Source organism: Pithys albifrons, chromosome 9, assembly GCF_047495875.1.
Source record: "Pithys albifrons albifrons isolate INPA30051 chromosome 9, PitAlb_v1, whole genome shotgun sequence".
Taxonomy (NCBI): domain Eukaryota; kingdom Metazoa; phylum Chordata; class Aves; order Passeriformes; family Thamnophilidae; genus Pithys; species Pithys albifrons.
In genome coordinates, this window is record NC_092466.1 from 16,986,847 (window position 1) to 17,011,708 (window position 24,862).

Genomic DNA, 24,862 nt, shown 5'->3' on the forward strand with positions numbered 1-24,862 from the left:
TTTAAAGCACTGATAGAAGTGGAGGAAAAATTCATTTCAGTGCTTAGGAGTTTGTGTAATGTGTGAATGCCTATTTCTATTGGGCAATGCAGTTGATAAGAAATCTTCAGATTAAACACAAAAAAAAAACCTTCTCAGCAGTTATTTAGATAAAGCTGTTCATCAATCCATTTTTTTTTATTCTAGAAATCATGCACCACTCACTGTGCTGTAATTTTGGGGTGTTCTTTCATCTATGCAAGATTTTTAATACTGGCTTTAAGAGGCAGCATGTTTTTATCTGATCTGATCTTATCTGTCTGTAGATTTTATCTAATCTACATACATCCATAGGCACAAGACTAACATTAAAGAATGTCAGAGATGTGAACAATACATACAGGTTACTGTATGTCCCCTATTCTGCTGTAGCTGTCTGCAGTACTTGATTTTACCCTGCAGTTTCTATAAGGTAAATTAGGTCTATTGCATCATAAAAAACTAATCATTAGGAAACCCAGTGAAGCACGGGGGGTATTTGATGCTACCTGGATTTTAATTTGCCAGAGTTAAGTTTCTTCATTTCATTGCATAAGGTTTTCTTTTCTCTCAACACAGACAGTAATTTACAATTCCATTATTTTACAGCTAACTTTCTGAAGGGATGCATTCTCCTGTGAGATACCAGTACCACCAAATAGAAACATTAATTGAACATGGCATTTTTCAGAAAAAAGCAAATGTTCAAGCCGTGCTATGCTGATACAGAAAGACAATTTAATGTAACAGCAAGGGCAGAAACAGGAAGTGACAACTAATTAAATGTAAGTATGTTTTTATTTATTATTAACTGAAAAGAGCAAGAGGAAACATTTTAGCAACCAGCAGAGGTGTCATGGCATAAGCTACTCACTGGTTTATCCTTGATTGTGGGACTTGACACACATAAGTAAAGTTTCCCATCTTCTTCCAGACAGGCATCTATCAGAGCTTGTACAGAGCTTTCCTCCTGGAACAGCAGAAAGGCATAACCTTGGAAAGGGTAAGGGCACAAGAAAGAAAAATAACAGATTAATTTATAAAATACTTTTTAATAAACAAACCTAAGAAGTAGATAAGATACATAAATTACAAATAACTTGTTAAGGCTGTTAGCTTGTTTTCATAAATTAAATTCATTGAATAGGTCATACCCTCCTACAGTATTGATTCCAGAATGGAGACAAGTGTTTGCTGCACCTGAAGATGGTGATTTGATTTTGAGCAGAGAGAATATAGCCAGGTCAATAAGGGTTTTTTATTATCCAACAACTGCATTGGAGCTACTTCTCAGTGGCATCTGCTGGTATCAGTGATTATTACCTACTGTCTGTAATCCTGTGTGATTTCTCAAGGAATATTAAATTCTACACAGCTGTTTTCAGAGGTGGCAAAATGGTTGCACTAACATCATTATGGCTCAGAACACATCTAAAAACACTGACTTGTCCAAGAAAACAAAATAGTTTGATCATCACTCTTGCAAGCACACAAGGAAGTTGCATAGCTGGAGCTGGAATAGACTGAAGATACCAGTCCGAACAAAAAGTGAAATACTTCTTGAGTAAAAACATCTGCTTCCTTTCTACCAGAAGTATTTCTCTTAAAACAGTTCCCTAAAGACATAAACATGCTTCAACATTTGTTTTAGATTTTACAAAACTAATTAGACTGCATGTGAAAATAATTATCTTGCAATCACTATCACTTTTAGCTTCATGCACTTGTTATACTCACTCTCTACCATCCCTTCTGATTACATGTAATAATTACAGTTTCATACAAAATTAACTTCATACAAATTAAACTATGTTTAGTTTAGCAGTTCTTTCAGCCTTATAAAATTATCCAGTCAAAAACTTAGATACTTGGAAAAGGACTATCACAGCAACTACACCTCCAAAGCCAATTTAAGCCTCAGCCCAATCCTTGCTTTACATTTTAGATAAACACCTCATGAGACCAATTCACAGAAGATGCAGTGCAGCTCATTCCAGTACTATGAAAAGACTAAGTAAGAATACATGTACATCTATGCATACTTTAAAAGAATGGTTTACAACATATTTAAATACATGTAAACACTTAAGACTTATCTTCTGGTCACACCATACATTTTGAACTCTAAAAACCAGAATTTTGTCTATTTTGGATTTTCATAATCTTAAACCAGCAAAATATTGGATATTTCTCTAGCATAAAGTCAAAATTGGAAAATGTTTCTTAGGACTTAATTACTTAACAAAAATCTGGGCAACAGGTTAGGAAGCTTGTTCAGGTTTTTCTGGGTCATTGTAAGAAGTTACATCTGTGGTAGGTGGAGCTGAATGCCACCTGAGGGAACAGTAAATGGTATGATCACAATTTTCCCAAACAGTTAAAATTAACCAGGTACTTGTTAATTGGGGCCCATGGCCTGCAGCAGAGTGTTCTTATGGCAGAGCTCTAGGGAAATGAGGTTCTGGCTCCTGGACTTCACAGCAGGCACTGACCTCAGGTTAGAAAACTAAATGCTCACTGGCAGGTATCTTTCTTGACCATATCAGCTTCTACATGATCCTAATACTGTCAGAAGTTCTGTTCTTTCTGTTCTTTATTTTTCATTTCAGTGCCATCATCAGGTTTTGAAGAGATGCTGGACATCATGCCCTGCTGGTGCAGCCTGCTTGCTTTTCTGGATTAACAGAGTAACCTGCTCCCCTGTATTAATCCAAATAATTTGAATTATTTAGCAGATGCTGAAAGTTGCTTCAAATTCCCCAGCATTGTGTGCTCCAGCACATTCTCCTATCTGTGCTTCATGTATAATACCATATCAATTAATGCACATGTTTTTTTCCCAAGAAGTAAGAGATTTGATGAATCCCAAAATGCGAATGTTCTACAGCAGAACTTTGGTGGCATGCTGTGGTGGGCCCCCACAGGCAAACTCCAGCAGTGCTCCTTTCACACCTGACCAGACATTCTAAAGGTTAGAGGGCTCAAGGGACTGCTCCTGACTCAGATTCCCCAAAGTAAAACAGGCAAAATATTTGAGGCCTCAGAAAATAGCAAGCTACCTGACAGTGGCGGAATATTCTACATACATGGATACATGGCTTCTTGGGAGAGCAGAAACAACCCAGCTCCTCCTCTGCTGCTGGTACGATACATCCCTGTAGTGCTGACAATAACACTGCACTGAGAAATTCTCTGGGAAAAGGCAACAATATATTTTGCTGTAAGAAAAGTCACTACAACTTTTCAAAGGGTACAGCAGAGGGAGGATGAGGAGAAAATTAATTTCCCTAGGTTCTGAAGCACAACCTAGGAGCTCCTCAGCCTTGATCTCCAGGGTTCATTATTTTATAGAAAGCAGTACAAGAATTAAGCTGCTTTGTACACACCCCATTCTGGCATCTAAATAGTGACACAATTTCCATATGAAAGGATAATTTAGTCCAGTTGGTCTAATTTCACTTAACCTTGCTGAGAAGACACTGGAAAATCTGCCGTAGGTGCTGTGTCCCACAACCCTGAAACAAGGTTGTCACCTGAAGTGCAAGATACACTTGCAAAAAAAACCCAAACTGTTACAGTCTGGCAAATGCATTTGTGCTAGCCTAGTCAGCCTGGAAAAATCTGCTTCAATTAATATCAACATAAGCATATCTTCTCTAATGATGGGAAGGAACCCTTCTGTATTACTGAAAGCATGTGTTGTAATAAGGCCACAGTGACCTCTTCCAAACAACTAGATGGAAAGCTTATTAAGGTGCTTACCCTGCCTTTCTTATAATAGCAGATCTTGATATCCATACTTTTACGTTAAAAACTGACATGTTGGTACACATTACAGGCAGTTAGCAGTGCAGCACACACGTGTTCTGCCCATCCTTGCTCAATTAATTGAAAAGAACTACTTCATTAGGGCAGAATGTGCGTTATGTTCATGAGGCACGTGAGAGAAAACGAACTTACAGGCTCTGTAGACACTGTTCAACTTAGCAAGCCATAGCTGGTAGAGTTTATCCGAAAACACTATTGATCTCGTCTAAAGGAAAATATTTCTCAGAGCTAAAGATTATCCAACTTCATACCTGTCGTGGCTCACCAAGAAAGACTGACTGCATTTCAGAGCATTCATGAAAAAAACATGTTAAAATAAAATTTTTAAAAGGCTGTCTTTTATTCTTCTAAATTTGGTAAGACTTTCCTTGTACAGCTCCATTGTTAGGAACAGTTTGGTGGAGTAAAAGGAAATCACTGACTGTGTTTTGCAACCCATAGGAAAAGGTAGAAGAGATGTTTGGTATACCAGAATTTTTACATTCCTTTCAGCTTAAGTGATTAATTATTAATGTTATGAGAGCGAAGGTTGTCTGAACAGTCTCTACTTACTCAGTGACACAGCAATATTTCAGAAAGGCACTAATGGAGTAACTGCTCAGAGCTCTCACTTCATTAAGTCCAAAGTTGACTCTTCAATCAAGACTCTTCAATTTCTCAGAAATTTCAGTTAACTGTGAATTAGTGCAATTTCATTATAATAACTGAAGGGTATTATTTTATGCTCAATTTGTGAATACTTCAAGTAATTAATAAGTTCCTGCCTTTGAGAACAGCAATATGTACATTGCTGTTCAAATACTTCAACCATGAGCTGCACCTTCCAGTACAAAGCCAGCATTTTGGCAGGCAAATGTTATATAGCCAACAGGGAAGCTTTAACCTATTTCTGGCTCTTAGAATCTGGGCTCTTTTCAAATAAACTAAAAAATTGAAATGAAGAATTATATATAAGGTCAAAGACTATTTGAATATCCATGACAGATGTGTGTGTATCATCTACTGACTTCATATGTAACTGACCTCAAATCCGTAATTCCCAAAACTCAGCCCGCTTACAAAATCAGATACAGAAATTGTATTCTAAGGGTGTTTTGAACTTTGTAACTCTGAGGTTGGGTGTTCTTAGAATGAAGAGAACTTTTCTTTACATGCTGCACAGCAAGTTTGAACAGTCTTTGGGTAGTCACAAGTATTCATTCCACATGCAAAAGGGAAGGGCCACTTACACTTGAAAAAAGTTAAACTACCTTTGAAGCACATTTTCTTTCATTCATTTAGACAGTGTCTTCTCTGTTGTTGTTACAGGCTTCAAGATTACAATAAAACCTACCACAGACCTAAGATTTCATATAAAAGTATTTCAATATATATATACACCTCATATTATTATGTAAAAAATAAGATGGATTTAAAATGGCAAAAGAAAAAAATGTTCTAGTATTGTGGTTTTAGGTTTATTTTTAGATGGTTGAGATGGCTGCCTCAAAAAGGGTAGATTTACAGAGACAATCTTTTCATTAAATATAAATTTTATTTTCTTTTTTCTTTTGTTTGGAATTGAATTGTGGTTGTATTTGTTAGAATTTGTACAATAAAGTTGTTTTAAAAGCCTGCAGTAAAGGAACATTTGGAAACAGTGTGAACCAAATTTCTAAATCAGTTAATGTGATGAGAAGGGTCATTGCTCAAAGTCACTTTAGTAATCTTATTAGAAGATACTTTGAACATGAATAAAACACATTTCTAAATCCAAAGATGAAACGACTATTAAAAATGAAACTCATTTCTGAAAAATAAAAATCTGAGGTGTTAAAAAAACTGCAGACTTTCATTTAAACATTGCAGTGACATGACTGCATTTTCAAAAAACTTCAAAGGCTTTAAATACTTAAGAAACCTCAAAATAGAAAGGGCTGTAATCTCACTTAGCTACTGCAGAAGAGTGAAATTATGTATTAGTCAGGCTGCAAAGATTAATTTCTTTTAGTCAGTCTAATTTTAAATGGCAGTGTTTGACCCCATCAGCTGATTCTTTTCTCTAAAAAACAAATGGTGTATAAGAAACATGAACAACTGAGGATCTTACAGTGAGTCTCCTGTGTCTACACGTTTCCATTTTACATGTTTCATGAATACCAGACTCAGACTGAGTGGTCTCCTATGCAAGATATTCCCCACGTGCTACATTAAAGACAGGTATTGGGGGAGGGTTTGTTTGTTTTTAATTAAAAGGTATGAACTCCACATCCTCAGTTACATTGAAAAATAATTGGATCCTGAATCTAAATAGCAATAAAATGAAGTGTACATGTCAAACAGAAGACAGGATACATAACAGGAAAAGTCAGCAAGGAAGTGGATCGTATGGAAGAGCTGAATGAAAACTGAGGCTCTGGATCAGAACCTTCTGTAAAATAAATTGCTTATCTTCATAATTCCAGTTTTATCATTAAATGGCCCACATCATGAGATCACCAAAAGAATCAAAAATAACATTTTACCCTTAATACTAATGATCTTACATATCACAAACAACAGAGAAAACAGAAACCTTCTATTTTGTCATAAATATTACGAGCTTTTCTTCCACATCTTCAATTTAAATGGAAGAAACAACTCAACCCACCCAGAGAACCTCTGTTTGCTGGACATACATTAGTTTAGGAAAGTGGGAGAGGTGCCCCAATGTTTCCTCTGCACTTCAGTGCTCAATAGAAAAGGACATTTCCATAGTGCTGTAGCAAATAAATACAGTTAAATATTTAATAAAGTCCTTTCAGTTCCAAAACATGTCAAGATATGAGAAGGCTTTTCTAGCCATCATTACTTCACTTTTACCACTTCTGGGGGAAAAAAGCCCCAAAACAGTTTACATACCATCCCAGTTGTCCTGTAGTAAAAATACTCCCACCAACCTCTACTGAAAAAGACTGAAATAAATTACTTGGGGTTTTTTTAACTACAGGCATACTAAAGTCTCTCTATCTGGCATTTTACTTCTAAACTAGTGTAAAACACTGCAACAGCAAATTTATAGGGTTGTCTCCTCTTTCAAAGGTCACGGCCATTTTCAAACATCAGACTTCAGACTGCAACATGATCTACAGCAGCTATAAATCAGAATTAAAGGGTATAAAAACATAAAAGAAAGGCTATACCCTACAATTTGGTTTCTGTAGTTATAAGAATCACATAAATTAATCTTTTGACAAAGACTAAATTTTTGATGAGTCAAAAGCTGTCTTTGTGAAGTTTACTGAGTCAGCAGCATGAAAAAAACAAGCATTTACATTCATAAATATAAAAGGCTCTACTAAATTCAGAATTGAATGTTTTTAATTTTGTTTCAAGGGCAATATGCAGTGGTGACTGCTCTGGGCAGAGCAGCTCATGGCCATCATCTGGAGGGGGTCAGGGCTGCTGCTGCTGCTTCTACTCTGAACAGATGGCTGAAGAGAGATCAGTTTCCAAGCCTGAACAAAACCTGTTACTCTTCCTTGCAAATAATCAATTTCCAATTCTGCTCCAAGTAACATTAACATCAAAAAATTCTAGAGAAATACAAATGGTCTGCTTGACTTCAGCTTCTATTTCAAGCACAGTATCAGCATGACGTAAAATAATTTTTCAGAGGAAGAAAGCACAGGTCCAAACATCCAGGCTGCATTTTAGCTGAATTCAGTTATCTTAAACTAAATTTGATATTGGGTTTTACAATAAAAATGGTTTTCTCTTTAAATTATATGTTTTTCTTAAACTTTATTTTTAAATAAGAAAGAAAACAGCACTTACTAGAGCTGTGATATACAAAATACTTGGCACTGTGTCAAGAGCTTCATTCAAAGTAAAGTACTTCTATCAAAAATAAGACACCTCCTGTCATTTCCATAGAACAAGCCACTAACACATTTTCTGATTTTATCTGTATGATTCTAACTCTCCTGTGATGTGTAAGATTTCTTAAGGCAGAATGCAAAGCTTCAGTACTAGGCATTGACTTTCCTTCTTTGCATCAAGTAATCAGCAGGGGTGCTGTTAATAACTGTTTTGAATGTTCACTCACATGTGAATTGTTTTCAGGTTCTGGTTTGTGCAAGTTTTTTGTCTTCATTTACTATATGGAAAACACAGACCTTGAAAAACCTGCCTTAATAACAGAAGGATTTTTTCCAAAACTGGATTACTTATAGAAGAACAAATTCCTCTCAAAAAAAAAACAAACAAAAAAAACCCAAACAAAAAACAAAAAAAACCCAAACCAAAACATCCAAACAATTTCTGGTGAGTAGAGCCTGTGTTTTCCTGGGAGGTAAGAATGGTACATTAAAAAATAATTACTGGACTTACCAAATCCTGTAAGACATTATGTCTTTCACTTTATTATATGAAACTGCACAGCCTCCACTGGTACACAACAGAAAACTGGCTATACTACCTCAGCATATCCAGTAGTCACATACATCGTAGGTTCCAAAATCAGGTAGAATTTGCATGGTATCAAGTAGACAAAATCTGCCCCCCACAGTACTGAGACGGCTGTGCAAGACACCAGTCCTGAGCTACTCCAAGCTTTTGAGATCAAAGAGAGGCATAAAACGCTGCCTTGGGCAGAGGCATCCACAGCAAAACCAGCACCTGGTGTAATATTTCCTTTGCCAGTCCTAACTCTGATTTGAGAGAACACAAGTATAATTTTGACTATTACCTTTGACAACATGTATATATTCTGATGTTCTTGCACTAATTTTAGACTACTGTATCATTATTTTAAGGGTAGAATTGTGTGCATCACTGAAGTGATCCTAGGAACCGAATACATATAAATACAATGCTTGTAGGAATTTATAAAGGGAGCACAAGCTTCTAATGCATTAAATGGTTGCAACTGATTGGAGGGTGGGAGTAAGAAAAACTTACTTGTTAGATGACCATCAGAAACAGTGAAGGTGCTGCAGTGCTAGTACAGAATCTGTCTCTTCACCATCAGCCCCTACCAATCCCTTGAACATACTTCAATGATTTGAAAGAACAATTTGGTGTTTCATAAATTATTAGCCAAACAAGACATATCACAAGTTACTAATAAAGCATAAAATATGAAGTCCTCCATAACACTAAAGGACAGCTTTTCTCCTGGAGCCCATAATACTTACAGATCAATTAATGTATTTCCATTTACAAAACAGAAGAAAAAGCAATATTTTAAAAAAATATTATTGGGGGGGAGGGGAGAAGTGTGTGTATGTGCAACCCACAGTAGAATCTACTTAGCTTTAGAAGTGATTGATGAAAATAAGACAAACATTTAGCTACAGCCATTTGACAAAAGTGGTCTGGTTCCTTCTATAGAAAAGCAATGGAAAGCTTTTGCTGTACTTAGATATGTTCAAATTATTGAAAAAGAATCAATAAATGCTTGCTAAAAATTGTGGTTTTTTCAGGGATAAAAAAAAAATTTCTATAGCAACCCAGCACTTCTGAGAGTAAATAGTATTTGTTGAAAGCAACATGAAAGCTGGGAGAGAATAATCCTGCAACACTACTTCAGAACTAGGTTTGTTCTACCTAGGCCTGGACGGCTCAAAAATAGTTTTGTATTTTGCCTTATCGGGATTCTTCTTTACCCTTAGAAAAAGAAGATGCAAATGGCATCATTTTAGAGACAGAAATTCTCATATGTGAAGCAAGCTCCTTGATTACTCTTTGATAACTGGCACAGCAGTCTCAAAGACAGACATTTAAAAATCATCATTACCAGTACACCCACCAAAAATCCTCAAACACTCAGGACAAGACAGGAAACAAAGTGATGAGCTTTACAAAGGGAGGCTTAAACAAAAGTCACCAAAAACCTCAAAGAAAATTCTCCACAAACCAACCTTAAGTCACAGAGCTGCAGAGGAGCAGATTAGGAGGTACTGCGTTTTGCTATCACGCATTTTGTGAATTGCACTGATTTGGGATTTCGCTGCCCTGCTGTGGGAACACACAGGGTTACATATTACGCTAATTTCAAACAGGGCCTCAGATGTCAATGGGTGAACGACTGATGCTGCACATGAGTGTGTTGGATCATATGCAAACAAAATCTAAAAACCATCACAGAATCACATTACTGGATTACAGAAATACAATGTATTAATGGATAGGGAATGTCATTTTCCATTCTGACCAATACTATGATCTCTGAGTTCAGTTTTTAAAATACAAAAAGCGTCTGGGCATTACACTCTGGGTTGTGGTGGTATTGTGTTTGATCAGTTAAGCCAAAGCAGTCAGTGCCAGCAGAATAGATTGCTGTATTTGGACAAACCAGATATGTTTTGGGGAATATGACTGAGGAAATTAGAACTAGGACTCTATATTTTTGCTTGCAATCACTCATTCTTGTTCCTCTGCCAGAAACTCCTGTTGCCACTGCAGTGGCAATGGAATTAACCATGGAAATGGTCCTCATCCACAAAATCAAGATCAAAAGACAAAAGACGACAACAACAGTGTTCCCATCTGAACAGTACCTTAGAGATAATCAGACGGGCTCTCACTGTCTGTCCCACCAGTTGTTTTAAATTAAAGCATGAGAATCACTTCATGTTACTTAGTGCGTCTTTCCTTTTTCATGAGATCTTGCTCACCCTTAGTGTACCATATGGAGCAGTGGGGACAAATGTGCTTAATTTTATCAAATAACAGCATAACAAACTGAAGAACAGCACAACCATAAAGACTACTGCATCACACATCTAAATCAACTGTAAAGCCAAAGCATTCCTCCCATTCCAAACACATCCTATCTCCAAGCTCTGCCATGCTTCATTTTCTCACTCTACTTCTCATCTTTATCCAAACATTACTCTTTCTAAATGGAAAAAAACAGAGGGAAACTTTTACATAATTTCTGCAATTTAAAACACATTCTGCAGTCTTTAGTGATTGCTAGAAAAATCATAGTTATCACAAAGAAAAACCAGTAAAGAGTTTTTTAAAAGTGTTCTAAAGCTAGCAATCTGTTAAAAACCCCTAAAAGAGTGTTTTTGAAACAGTTGGCACCATCTGTTTAATAAAAAAGGAAAAAAAACTTACTGTAGTTAGCATAAGGGTTGCTTAACTCAGCAGACCAGCAAGTAAGTGAAAGTCCCATCAATTTCTATTTAAATAAAACATGAATTACCTGGATTTTGCTACATGGGAATGTGCAATTACTTTTGATAGCATTCTTTAATGCATATTTCTTTATTTCTCAGCGTCTCATAGGTACTCAAAAAACACTTAGCCACAAACCACATTTAATTCTCAAACTCTGTGGTGAGAGCCAAGTAAACACATTACGAACTGGGCATCTGCTTACCCAAGACCAACACATGGCATTTATAATTTTGCCAGTTCCGTTACTAACATACCCAAACAGATGCCAAAGGAAGTAATCCAAAGACTTCTCAGGCAACAGGAATGAATTGGCCTTATTCAGAGAAAAAGCATTAAAAATCACAAACATAAAAACACAGTGCTGAGCTTTACAATGCATAGGAGGGGTATAAAGAAATGTTGAGGCAACAATACAGATGCTCAGACCTAGAAATAAGAACCCCTTATACACATTTGTCAGCTGTCACCAGCCTCTCTTGTCCAAGTGCACAATATAGACTCCCAATGACAAAAGAGCTGAGTGCCACCAGTCTCTCTTCTCTCAGCAACCTAAATATTGAACTTACTGGCAATCAATGCATCCTGCAAGGTGTGCTTGATCTATCAAATGATTTTGGCTTTTCAATTAAAATGACCAAAAGTGAAACGCTGACAAAGCCAGACTACTCTTACAAACAGGTGCTCACAGTGTATTCTGTGGTATCAGGCAAGATTCAGTAAGGGTAACAAAAACCTAGAATACCTGAGAAAACAGGAAAACCTGGCTAATATAGAAAGAACAGATGTGCTTGAGAAATATGCTGCAGACACATCTATGTTGATCTGCAATCCTCCAAGGTCCAAATTGCCACTGTTGACACTGCACTGAAATAAGCCTTGTGTAACTCACCACAGGTCAGCATATTTCACACACAAACATTCATGTTCACCAAGTCCAACAATAAATCCGGGGTAATGTGCCTAAGCAGACCTGTGGTGACACCATCCTGGCCAGCACGCCAAATCCAGGGAAACCTTCTTTGTTCAAGCTCAATGCTGCTGGAATGTTTCTGAACTCCAGCTAGTCCTGATGACAGCTTACATGACACTGCACCTAAGCTAATCAACCGTATCAACTAATAAATTGGCTAATAAGGCTTGCTGGAACTGACTACACATGTATGGCCTGACTTGATGACTAAACTAACCAGATAAAGCCCTCGGGGGGGCTGGTGGGTGGTGGTGGAGGTCACTAGACTGTAAGCAACAATTTAATCTTTTAGATTTCATGCTTGATCAGATTAGCCATGGCTAATGGTCCCTGCAGCCTCTTCTTCCTAGCCCTAAGAATATCAGAGTGCTCCTAATACAGGGCAACTACAGGGAATTCATCTATTGCATCAACACAATAAACATTCCAAAATTCAACAAATTAAACCAATAAGTAGATACTGGAAGTCTGTATTGACTTTTCAAAATGTTGCATCATCTGGCTGTAACAAGGAAGACAGAAAACCATGACATGAAATGGCTCCAGCACAAAACTTAACTGACTGTGCTGACCCATGGCATCAGCTACTGATGTTGTCTGCTCCAAATCTCTAAGTGAACACTTATCAAAGCAAACAAAAACCCCGAACTTTGTTGTAAGTTCAGGCACTGCCCCATGGTCTGACCCTGCAGAGGAGTAATGGAAAAGGCTATCCATCAACAGGAAACTGAAGTCTGTCTGGAGGTGATGGCACATGTTTAGAAAGAGCAGGGCTCAACTTTACTGCCAGTGGGGCATATTCAGGTAGGCGGGAGAAGCCTTGAAGGCCAAGCTTTATTAATGTGTGAACAGAGATCAGCCTCTGCATCATCCCAGCTGCATTCCAAAAATCCATTCCTCCTGCGTCTTTTTGAGATTGCTAGCACACAAAACCCAACTCATTTTCTCCTCTAAAATTTCATTTGTCCTTTTTTTCAGACGTATTTTCCATTTGAAAGACTCATATTCAAAATGCCAGAGAATTTACAGACTAGCAATGCAACATGGAAGAGAAGACACCTAAAAAATTAAGAGAGAAAACATCTGAATTCATGAGTACTTGACAGCTGAATACATCATGTCACTGAATTTTACACTAAGTATAATTTCAAATATCTCTTTTCATTTCACTGTATTTTTAAAGAAATGTTTGTTAATGCATCAAAACAGCTTAAAATAAAATGGTTTCAAAAAAGATACTTATATTTAAGGCCTAAAGGAAATACTAATTAAAAACAGCAACAGAGATATTTTACTGTGATACTTATATCAATGATTCTGTAATAACTTGGAAAAATAAGTGCTCTTCATAAAAAAAATAGATCAAAAAGCTGTGAAAAAAGTATAATACACATTCAGACTTTACCTTTTGACTCCTGGTAATAATACTCTGTTTTCTACGCAGATGCTGCCTATATGAGATCAGAGTAAATCAAGTACATTTGAGCTACCAAGCTTAACATGACTGTAAGTGAATCCCATAGCCAGGAATGCAGGACTTATGATGCTGCAGCCCTGATTGATAACTAAGAAGTCAGTTATAAATAAATCTGGAACAGTTGGGATTGACTGTTGTTTAGCACTTTCAGACAGACGTTCAGGGCAACTGGCAGGGCCTTTGAAAGCTGTTTCCTATATTAGAATCATGACAAAAATAGAAGTGAGGCTGCATTCCCTTGTCTTCTGCTAAAATAGATCTTACTCAAAAACATTTTTACAAGTTTGATGAGGCATAACTAGCCCAGAGTCAGATACAGAACAAAATCAAAATTGCATGTCCCATGTTGATCTACCATGAATAGTTAGATACTGAACTATTAAGAGCAAAAAAAAGGAAAAAAAGAGGGGAAATAGTGGAGAGTGCTAAGATACTGAGGACAGGGAGAAGCTGGCTTTGCTGTATGGGTTTTTTTAACTTAGAAGTGATGGTACAATGAGAATTTGTTAGTCAAAAAAACCCTAAAGACCTTTAAAAATAACATAAATAAAAGAAAAACCATGTATATTACCAACTGTCCATAAGAATAGATGGGGGGATTGTTGTTTGGGGGTTTTTGTTGCTGATTTTTGAGGGATTGTTTGTTTTGTTTTTAAATTCAAGAACAGATGTTGCATAATAACTACTGACAGCAAGGTTGAGTGGTGAGAATGGAACAGGAAAGAGGAAGCATGTATGGGTTTCTGTTCTGTTTTTAAGCGTCCCAAATACTGTTTACAGGGCAAGTATTTGTCACAGTTATCTTGCCTCCAGCAATTAAGCTTCCAAATAAATTAAGTTGGCTTTTATTTGTGAGTTCTAACAGTCAAAATGTATCTATCAAAACACTTTAGTATTAGCTATTTCACTGACTGAACAGCCCATTGTTCTGCCAAAATAATCAGTGGCCTTAATGAGCAATTAACAGCCTTCAGGGGCAGTGAGAACAGAAAATCTTAACATGAAGGTAAGAAATTTTGTGTATAACTTCCTGCTCCTGTTTCAGATCATGAGTGAATTCGCAAACTATATGCAAGAGGCACATGTGTGACAAGAATAGAATGTATATAATACAAAATCAGAGGAGAAAGTAGGGTACAGTAAGAGCAGCTTGATTTAGCCAAGTAACTCTCCCAAAGAGCTTTCCCATAAACTGTTCTTTCTCAACCAAAACAGGTCTGCATTACGTTTTGCTGACAGATACAAGACTACTCTCCCTGCACACACTGTAAACCCTGAACCAAACCAGCTCCAGCCTCAAATCCGTGTCCATATGACTGATCCCAGTCTGCCCTCTCCAGCAGAGCTTGTGTTCAGTGCCCTGATGCAGAGCTTGTGCTTTGAGCAGCTTTTTGGGTCCCAACATACACAGTGACTCCACCTATTCCTCTTGTCAGTTCTGCAGTGCAAACTGCAGGAGAATCAGCACTGGGAAATTTCTGCAACTTGTCTTCTACCTAATCCTAGTATAAATTAAGGCCTAATTCAAGGACTCAAGGCATACTGAAGTACACACAGAGGAGCACATTTCAGTAACTAAATCATGATCTTTTTCCCCATCATGAAAACAGCTGAAAATACATTTTTAAAAGACAGAAAATTCACCATAAAGAGTCAAATCTTTGCTTTGTAATGGATTGTTTCATTGCAGACATGAGTTCCTTTTACCAAACAGCCTGCATAAATGTATTTTAAACTAATTACCTTTAGGTGGAAAATATGACTTGCTTTCAGCTTTGTGAGGCCAGTCCACCACAAGAGGTCCAAATCTACGAAAGCTGGCAGTGATCTCATCTACAAAAAACAAATGAGGCACCTTAGAGAGAATGTGAAGACTGACAGTTGCAAGCCAAAAAGTCTTACTTAAAACAAAACAAAACTTACTGTTTTCTACACTTATTAAGAACAGTGGAAACTGCAATAATATCCATAGAGGAGGTTTAAATATTCTTTCATCTCTATGCTATACACGACTGCTTAAAAAAGTAATTTTACATTCCACTAATGGAAGTTTGCAGCAGGATTAAATGCAAACATGATCTATCAGAAGTAAATATGCTTCAGCTGCGCTCTACTTCTAATTATAGTCACAAAGCAGGGTCAGATGCAGCCACATGGGACTGACGGAGGAGCTCCTTTAGCCTGCCCTAGAAAGCGCCTGCAGCAGGTCATGCGGCTGGGGGGATTTCATCTTCCTCAGTCCCCTCAGGAAATCTGCCTTGAATTACCAAGTTATTTCTTCACTTTTTAAGCATCAATTTAGAAACACCATGGAACATACATCACTAACTATCCTACAGGAGAATTTTGTTTTACATGTAAATACTTCAGAGAAAAGCATTTAAAGTAATTTTTAAAAAAATTTTTTTTTCCCAATGTCTTTTAAAATTTCGTTTAAAGAAAGAATTAGTTTAAAATTGTGTCTAATGTGATGCTGGGTAAGTCAGAACAACAAGCCATCTGGAGAAAAGGGGTTTCTAATTTTTGGATTGCTGTGTGAGATGTGTCATGTTTCTCTGACACCATGAGTTGCACACCAGATTTCTCAAGCAACTAGAGGCACAAAACACATATTGTATACCTGAGGAGCTGAAGGAATAAAGGGTTACTGAAGGAGAGCTCTCATGAAAGAGGGTGAGAGCTTCTAGGTGGCTGTGTTACTTCCTCACAAGACAGGTTAGGGGTATATTTAGATTCTAAGGGACCCAGCAAAGTTCACATCAGTCGTACCTGCTGGCCTGTTTCTTCTTACTGGAGATTGATTACTCAGCAGAATCTGTATCAACAGCCCTGCAACTCATCATGGGACACAGGAACCACATTTGAGCTGTATGCAACCATGCACTGTCCAACTCATAGTATTTCTTTATTAAAACTGTACATGGTTTAGGCTCCAGTTTAGTAGATCACATTCAGAGATCCTTCTATTTTCATTATAAGGCATCCTCAAATTCCCTGTGTATGCCCATTGAAACTAGATAGTGATGGATTCCAGCTATAATATGAAAAATACACCTAAAACTGTCAAGACTTCGGTTTGGGAGTAAGGGTTTGTGGGGTAGAGCAGATATTCATTGAGGAAAACCCTGACCACCTCTACGAAGCTGGTTATTATTTTGCAACCAAACTGTTGTCCTATATTTGTCATCTGAACTCTGCATATATGCTGAGTATAAGAGCTGATTAATTAAAGCCCAATGTATTTTGGCAAGGACTGTATTAACAAAGTCTTTAAAGTCAACCACATTGAAGAACAGGAAAGGACTATGTAGGAGAGACAGTACCCATTAAGTTCCTTTTTTTAGCTTTCCCACATTACAGCTGTGGGAAGACAGGCAGATCAGAAGACCTGCTATGCAGCCAGTTCTCTCTCCATCTCTTCTGATCTAAAGTACAGAAGAACGTTGAGTAAATTCTCAGGTGTTTCAGGTGATGACAGTGTGTGTTTGTTTTAAACAATGCCACCAGCACTACAGATGAAAATACATTTGGGTTTAAGAAAACCTGACCTTTTTTATAGCAATTATATGAAAGCAAATTTCCGCATCTCAACAACATAACTTATTCACAGTACCTTCATCAATGTCAGGAGGAAGACCTCCGACAAACACCTTTCGAGAATAGCGTTCCACTCTTTCACCATTCTGACAGCGCGTTGGAGAGCTGAGACCTGACGATAAGGACTGATCCCCATGGCTGTCATCTAGGAAGCCATCCTCAAAAGGAAAGAGTGAAGACCGACCTGTAACAGATTTTGTAGTAGCTATGGTTAACACTATTTCCTGGAGAACTAAATATTTTAGTACACAACATTAGCTCTTCCTTTTACTGTTTTACTGTAACAGAATTTGCATTAAAGGGCGCAACTAAGTGTTCCGGTTGTCCAAATTATGCTCATTAGTATTGCTTCTATTTTTCTAGGACAATAAACCTAATTTAGCTTTAAAACAAACCCTTGCAAATGGCTAGCAGTGGAAAACAACAAGTTATCTGATGAAATTGTGTGTCACGGCTATAGAAAGAACCTTCACAACATTCACATTTCAAACTGAATCTTAGAGATTTAAACCTTCTATAACAGATCTTGAAGGCAGATCCCTCAAGCCACTGTACACCTCAGAGTGCTTTACAGGGTCTTAACAAAGGCTGCAGCACATCCACCTCGAGGGAACCAAGGCCCACACTGAGCAGAGGGGCAAACAACAAAATAAACACGGAAAGCCTTTGGACTGTGGATATTAAACATGTAGTGAAGAAATTTAGCTAACAAGAAAAAAAATCTTGTTAAACAAGCCACAAAGAACCTTCATTTGAAGAAAAAAGTTGATAGCTGGAACAGACTGTCAGACTGTTTGTTAATCAGTATTAAAACATCCTTTCAGAAATGAATGAGAAAAATGAACATAAATGGCTGCTAATCAGTCTGTTAATGAAAAGTAAAGACTTTATTTATAATCATCTGATGCATTTAATGTGTTGCTATTACTAAGAAAATATATACACATTATCTTAAGAATAGATTTATTAATAAAGAAAAAAATCATTCTGCATAGAAGCAACACTGTAGAATATGCCAACTTTAGAATTTGATAATTCCCTATACCTGAGTTGAAAATAAAGTCCTGCAATACAGAGATGGGAACCCCACCTCAACTCTGAAAAGCTAATTGTCCACTCATTTTATGGAGGATTGTTCCTAGGGATGGAATTGTCATTAATTGATACAGACAGTTTATTAAGGGTGTTGATTACAAATGCAAATAACAAGGCACACAATTAAATTCAAAGGTAATGGATCACATGAAACTGGACTTCCAGCAAGACCTAAGGATTAATACCACACTGGTAGTAACAGCACAGCGAAGTGCAGGAAATGAAAACAGGCAATGAGGAAAATCAAGACAGAGGGACACTAGTCAGAAAAACATATATACTGAAAATATCAGTGATAGTCTCCAGTGGTAAAGGACAGATGACAAAAAGAAGCAGTAATCCCATATACAGAAAACAAGCTAAAAACCAAAAACCAGGAAATGTTCTGACTGACACAGAACACTGGCCTGAATTTTTTATGAACACCAGGCACCAGAAGAGTTTTGATTAGAAAAAATATATTGAATATTAAACACTGACAGAGATCACAGACAAAAAAATCCACTGAAGCAAAAAATCCTACTGTACTTCTATACGTTAACATAAAAACAGGGTAAATGCCATAGAGAAGGATTTAGAGATGTGACTCTTCAAAGTCTTCTTGTCAGAAGTGGTGGGTTTAGAGCATTAAACAGGAAAAACTATTGACAAATATTTCATTAATGGACAAACAGGTCATGCACATGTATAAACATAGGCGTTTCAACATAAAACAGAACACGTGCATGAGAGAAAAAAACATAGGAATACTAAAATTGTGCAAAAGGATCAAATCAGAAAGTCCATTGAAAAGCAGGAAATTTGAAAATATCTGTGAGAGGCTGACACTACTAAGGAGCTAATTAATATTTAATTTCTGCCCACCAACCCACCTTCTTGTAAAAAATTAAACAAACATTAGTGGAAGCTGACATCAAATTAATATATGCTAGAACAAATTGTTCAACTAAAATACAGGTCTGCAGAGGAGACAGTGCTGAGTTCTGAAGGAGATAATAACAATTCACAGCAGCTTAGAAATCAAGATATCACCTCTTATGCTGGATGCTTGACAGTCTACAAGCACTGTACTCACCTTACATAAATACAAACGATGTTCTAAAACTTGAGAGTTAAGTCAAGTATAGAGTTAAATTTATGAAAAGTGTACAGACAAGGGAATAGGGAATGGCTGTTCACTGTCTCATCCAGTAAGGGAAAAAATAAAGTGCACTGAACACAGTCAGTCCATGGCAAGGCTGAAAACAAGGCAAACTTTGGAACCCCTTGCCACAGGCTTTTGGGGATCTTTAAAAGTTTATGTAGGCTCAGAAAAGGGAATGAATAAGAATAGGAGAAAAACACATTCTAAAGCAATAAATATTGAGACATCACCTCACTAAATGCCCTGGGGAAAATTTCTGGGAGAACATTACGGGAAAGTATCACTAACTGCACTGGTTTTTTTAATATACTCCTGTACCCCTCCCCAGGCATCTCTGAGTTGTCAGTGTAGCAAAACAGTTTGGGCTGATTTCCCATAGCTGTGCTTACATCTGTACCTGAAAAACTGGTTGCAAAAGTTAAAAACAAGGCACCATGAACATGACTCAACAGCCCTAAACGTAATACCTACAAAGAAATGCTAACCTCTTTACTCAAAGAAAACAAAGGATGAAGTAGAGAACTGATAGTTTATGGCAAGCCCCAAGAAATGTCTGACAAAACCTCTTCTCACTGAAGATGCTTAGTCACAGTGACAGAATCAAACACTAATTAATATATCCAAGTATAACAAACATGAAATGAGTCCTTGCACAAACTTGCCTCTGGTTACTCTGCATATTATCCCAATGCAAATGGTGAAAACAATAATAGACAGGGATATATGAGCATAGTTGATAACCAACACATTTTTAACAATTACTGTAGAATTTCATCCTTCTTAAGGTTAAGAAAGCTCAAAAACAACATCATAAAAGTCAAGGTAATGATAAAACATGAACATCAGAAACTTTAATGTTGCATGAATGAGATTTAATGACAAGACACACACACAAATCTACTTGTTAGTATAGAAAAGCCCGTATTTCACACAGGAAACAAGTCTTTTGGAGTGAAACATGCTTCTAGGTAGAGTGAGAACAATTTCTGGAAGCCCAGCACATTCAAAACTTGTTTGCCCTGTTTTGTCATCAGTACAATCCATATAAAACAGCCTACACTGTATTCATCACAATTACTGCCACATTATTGTATTTGGCTTCTACAAGTAAACGTGAGTTGCAAGTAGTTTATGGTGTCCTACTGATTCCTACCTCCTCTCCTACTTTGGTGCTAATTGATCAATCTGGAAACTTTTGCCACAATCTTAGAATGAAATTAGACAGTGTTCACATGCTCAGAGAGTATACAGGATTATATACTCCACATGCTTCCCAATTTGTTTCAGTACCGTGAGAGCCTTGAAAAGGATTAGGATGCTTTCAACAGCTGTTAATAGTAGCCTGACCTCTGGAGGTGGGGAAAAACAGGAAGGTAAGTTTGTGAGGAAAACTGGAATCTTCTTCTCCCAGGCAGTCAGCAACAGGACAAGGGGGCACAGGCTTAAGCTCTGCCAGGGGAAATTTAAGTTGGATATCAAAAAAAAAATTTTTACAGAGAGCGTAATCAGGCATTGGAATGGCCTGCCCAGAGAAGTGGTGGATTCACCATCTCTGGAGGTTTTTAAACTGAGATTGGACGTGGCACTGAGTGCCATGATCTGGTAAATGGACTGGAGTTGGACCAAGGGTTGGACTTGATGACCTTGGAGGTCTTTTCCAACCCAATCGATTCTATGATTCTATGAAATAAACACTAAAACCAGTTCAGCTTAGAGTAAAATAAGCTTGAATACTTTATTATAAACTGTGTTAGTACAGCCTGTACAGCCTACTACCTCAATCCATACACACAGGCAAATTAGAAGCTCCCTCGGCCACTGCTGGCCTGTGGGATGGCCAAGTCTGTCTCCAAGCTTCTCTCAAACGATGCAAATTCTACATTTTAGAGAGGAAGCAATGCCACCTGCCCAGCTGTCAGAGAACATCATGGAAAGAAGATAAAATGAAGTTTAATGCTTAAAGTAGCCCTTAGGCACTATCTAACTAATTGTTAAAAGCTGCGATTTTCACTGTTATTTCCTCCATAAAAACCAGTCTGTGTAAGCTGCAGGACAGTACATGAATGTAAGCTGCATTAGGGCTTTCTTGGTAGTCAGCAAACTTGTTATAGCCCTTGTTCATTAACTTCTCAGAATAAATTGATATGCAGCACTGTACATCTGTAAAATGCTTTTATTTTTAAGGGTTTTCTTTTATGAAATACAGTTAAAATGTGCTCAAATACTGTATTTTTTTTAGCTATTTTCAACATTCACTGTAGTATTGGTATTCACACATGTTCTACCTCAGGCAATTCACTGTAATAGTCAAGTGTAATACTCAGTGAAAGCTGTTTCATCGAAAAAAAGTAATTTTAAATGTTAGTTTAAATGTTAGGTTAAATTTGAATGTTAGTTAAACATTTAACTTCTACAAAAAACCAACAAACACAAATTTTTTTTGAATGCTACACATTTCACATCACAAATACATATCATAAAAGACTCTTTACATCCAGTCATCCTCCAGTTCACCAGTAACAGCAACACACCTGAAGTTACCAGCTCAAGATCATCATTGCTTTAAGATGCTATTAAATAGGAGATGTTTTGCAAATGAAGAATATGAGATTGATTTATATGAAGCAATTTGTCAACAAAATAATGTTAAAATCGGTAACATCTTATCATAAGAAAACTAAATGTGTATTTGTCCTACTATTCAGCAAACAAAACATTTAGTAAATACTTTTACCTCTTCTCCGCCCATAGCTCCTGGCTGCATGAAAACACAGAAGAAAATTGTCGGTACAACTGTCATTAGATTTAGCTCCAAAAGCAATGAAAATGTAGCTTCCACCTCCTCTCTTTTTCCCCTCCCACCATAATGAAGGAAAAGACATTCAAAAAGTGCAAGATGAAATTCAAACAATCCAAGACAAGAGAAAAAAGCTGATGATAATACAGCTGGGGGGGGGGTAAGGGGGAACATACCTGCTGTGCAAGTTTTCTACATAGCAAAGATATTTAAAAAAATTCAGGCATATCAGAAAGTACTATAAAATAATAATTTAGGATTATGGTTTTAAGAGGCAATAAGCATCATCAACAGTAACTGTAACTAAAAGAATTCATTTCGCATTTTATTGATTAGTTGTGGGGAACATATTTTCCAATTATATTTCCATATAAATAATTAACCATCTGTAAAATCTAAAATCCTACCAAAACAGTATGAACTCAATAGTCAGTATGTTTAGATGAATAAAACCAGATTGACAAAATGCCTTTATAACTACCAGAATTAACACAGCCTTTCAATAGACATTCATCAATGGCAAAATCCACAGTGCTGGACAAGTGCAGAAGCAAATTACATGATATAATGGGGAAATGCGAAACCCAGCATTTTTATGATCTGACATTTTAAGAAGACAGAAAATAATCTGGAAAACACGTGTCTTCTACGCAGGGTCTTCAATCCACCACAAGACAAGTGGCCTTCCAAGGTAATCAGATGTGGAAGGCTAAATATCAGGTAAGCGTTTTCAACAGAAGTTGGGTAATAGGTAACAGAGCCTTGTTTTGTTTCTTTCTCTCTTCACTGTAATATCTTTAGTGTTCTTCCCCCTTCCCAGCCCCAACTCTTATTTCCAAAACTAACACAATGGGTTCCAGTCCTGCCCTACACACCCAGGTTTCCCACCATACCCCTCAGCATTCCCTGTCTAATTTTCCTTGGCCAGCAATTACATGACAGATCAGTTGTGGCTATTTGAGAACTATTCACCTGCTGACTGGTCACCCTTGGCCATCACCTCTGAGTGCCCCTGGGCTACCCAGAGTAAGGCTCTCTCTCCTCCAGCACAGACACTGGCATTAAACCCTCTTCCACCCAAGCAGCTTCTTCCTCAAGCCCTGAAGAAACACCACCTCAGACACAATACACCTACACCTGCATCTTTTTCTTCCACTAACAATGAGGCCACAAAAAAGCAACTACGTATCTCATTAGGGGGATTGAAAAATGTCAAGGGCCCTGACAAACTGTTTTGCAATTTATATTTAACATGACAGTAGGAGCTGTTTGTGTGAACAACTATTCAGTCACAGTGAGGTGGCTGGCAAGCCCTGAGAGAGACTCTGCTTCTTGCATAGCAGGCAGCAGTCAGAATTAATGCTAGAGTTGGCTTTGCAGCAAGAATAGAATTAGTCCTTCTGCTTTCTAGTTACTGTTAAAGCCATATTATTTTACTCATTATGATGGCAAAGAATCATTGCCAGACCTCTTGTACCAAGTTCTTGTCTTGAAGAATGCCCACACACCCCAAAAAAGCATGTATAAGGTACAACTATGAACACATTTGGAGAGTAATTTATCTGAAAGAGGTTTCTCCAACAGAACCCTAGAAATCTAAAAATTAAATACATATTTTTTCAGTATGAGATGAAAAAGACTCCTGTGTTTCTTTTGAAGAAAACAAAGCTTTATATGCTTAATGTGAACCTCTAGGGTCTGAACAAGATAACAGTATATGATGACAGAAATCTACCACAGACTTCTGCGAAGTTTAGAATACCCTATTGCTATTTACTTTTATGTTATACTGCACTGCAGAGTTATACTTTTAGTCTATATTTGCACTCACAGACAGACTTTGTGTTCATTAAAAAGTTTCACTGAAGGAAAATACTGCAATCCACTTAAATAGGGAGACAGGCAAATAAGCTTTTCTTGATTTAAAAACGTTGCATCACATTTAAACACTCAAAGAAGGTGTTTTCACCATTGTTGTTTATATTTTGTATATATATACACAGATCATTTGAAAATTTTCTCAGTTTTATCCAGTACTTATATTAAAATGTTACTTTTTTACGCAAGTTGATTGTTATTCAGCATGACAACTTCAGAATGTGAATGTACACTTTACTATTTTGTTTACACAGGATGAGAAATAAGAATATGTCATTTGAACAAGTTAAGAAAAAATATCCATCTCGTTCACAAGTTAAAGTTGAGAGCATAACAGATTTAACAGCAGGAATGGTTCATCAGGTAAATTTCATAATGCCTCCAGTATGAGCAAATATTTTAGAAAAAAATTTAGAAATGATTCTGGAATTAAGACATATAAGAGCCAATAAAAATATTATTACATTATTACAAACAATGAAATTACCAGAGTTATGTATACAATGTTACTTTCTCTCTTGGGCAATTCCAGCAGAAGAAGAAAGAGAAGAGACTGGGAGCTCCCAGAATTACCCACCCCACCAGGGCAGCTGCTCCCCAGTTACTGGTTTTGGTGCTAAACAGAAACATCATTTTGCACGCAAAACTCTCTCCTGAAATGTTTCTAAATTCAACGCAAGTGATTCCTTCCTAGGTACCTTCTAGACCATTCCAGTATCAAGGAAAACACAGCTGCTTTAACAAGGGATGAGTACATTTTCCTACGTAAAAAGTGGAACTGTTGCAGGCACTGATGAGTTGTGCAGCTCCCAGGAGGATCAGAACAGCCTCACTGTCTGTCCATCCTTATCCTTAGCAGCTTTCTTGAACTGCCAGGTAGAAAGTTGCATAACCACTGTGTCCCAAGCT

General features: G+C 37.2%; 1 protein-coding gene across 6 annotated transcripts in view; it reads right to left on the minus strand.

The window, feature by feature from the left end:
* CPEB3 (cytoplasmic polyadenylation element binding protein 3) overlaps positions 1-24,862 on the minus strand; it is a 75,703-nt gene that overhangs the window by 11,914 nt on the left and 38,927 nt on the right. For 4 of the 6 annotated variants that reach the window (XM_071564100.1, XM_071564098.1, XM_071564099.1 and 1 more), the window contains exons 5-8: positions 22,013-22,036; positions 17,056-17,223; positions 15,186-15,275; positions 893-1,011 (exon numbers count right to left, since the gene is read on the minus strand). In XM_071564100.1, coding sequence (XP_071420201.1) covers positions 893-1,011; positions 15,186-15,275; positions 17,056-17,223; positions 22,013-22,036 — 401 coding nt within the window. The remainder of the gene's footprint in view (positions 1-892; positions 1,012-15,185; positions 15,276-17,055; positions 17,224-22,012; positions 22,037-24,862) is intronic. The other 2 variants (XM_071564101.1, XM_071564104.1) reach the window with 1 other exon arrangement.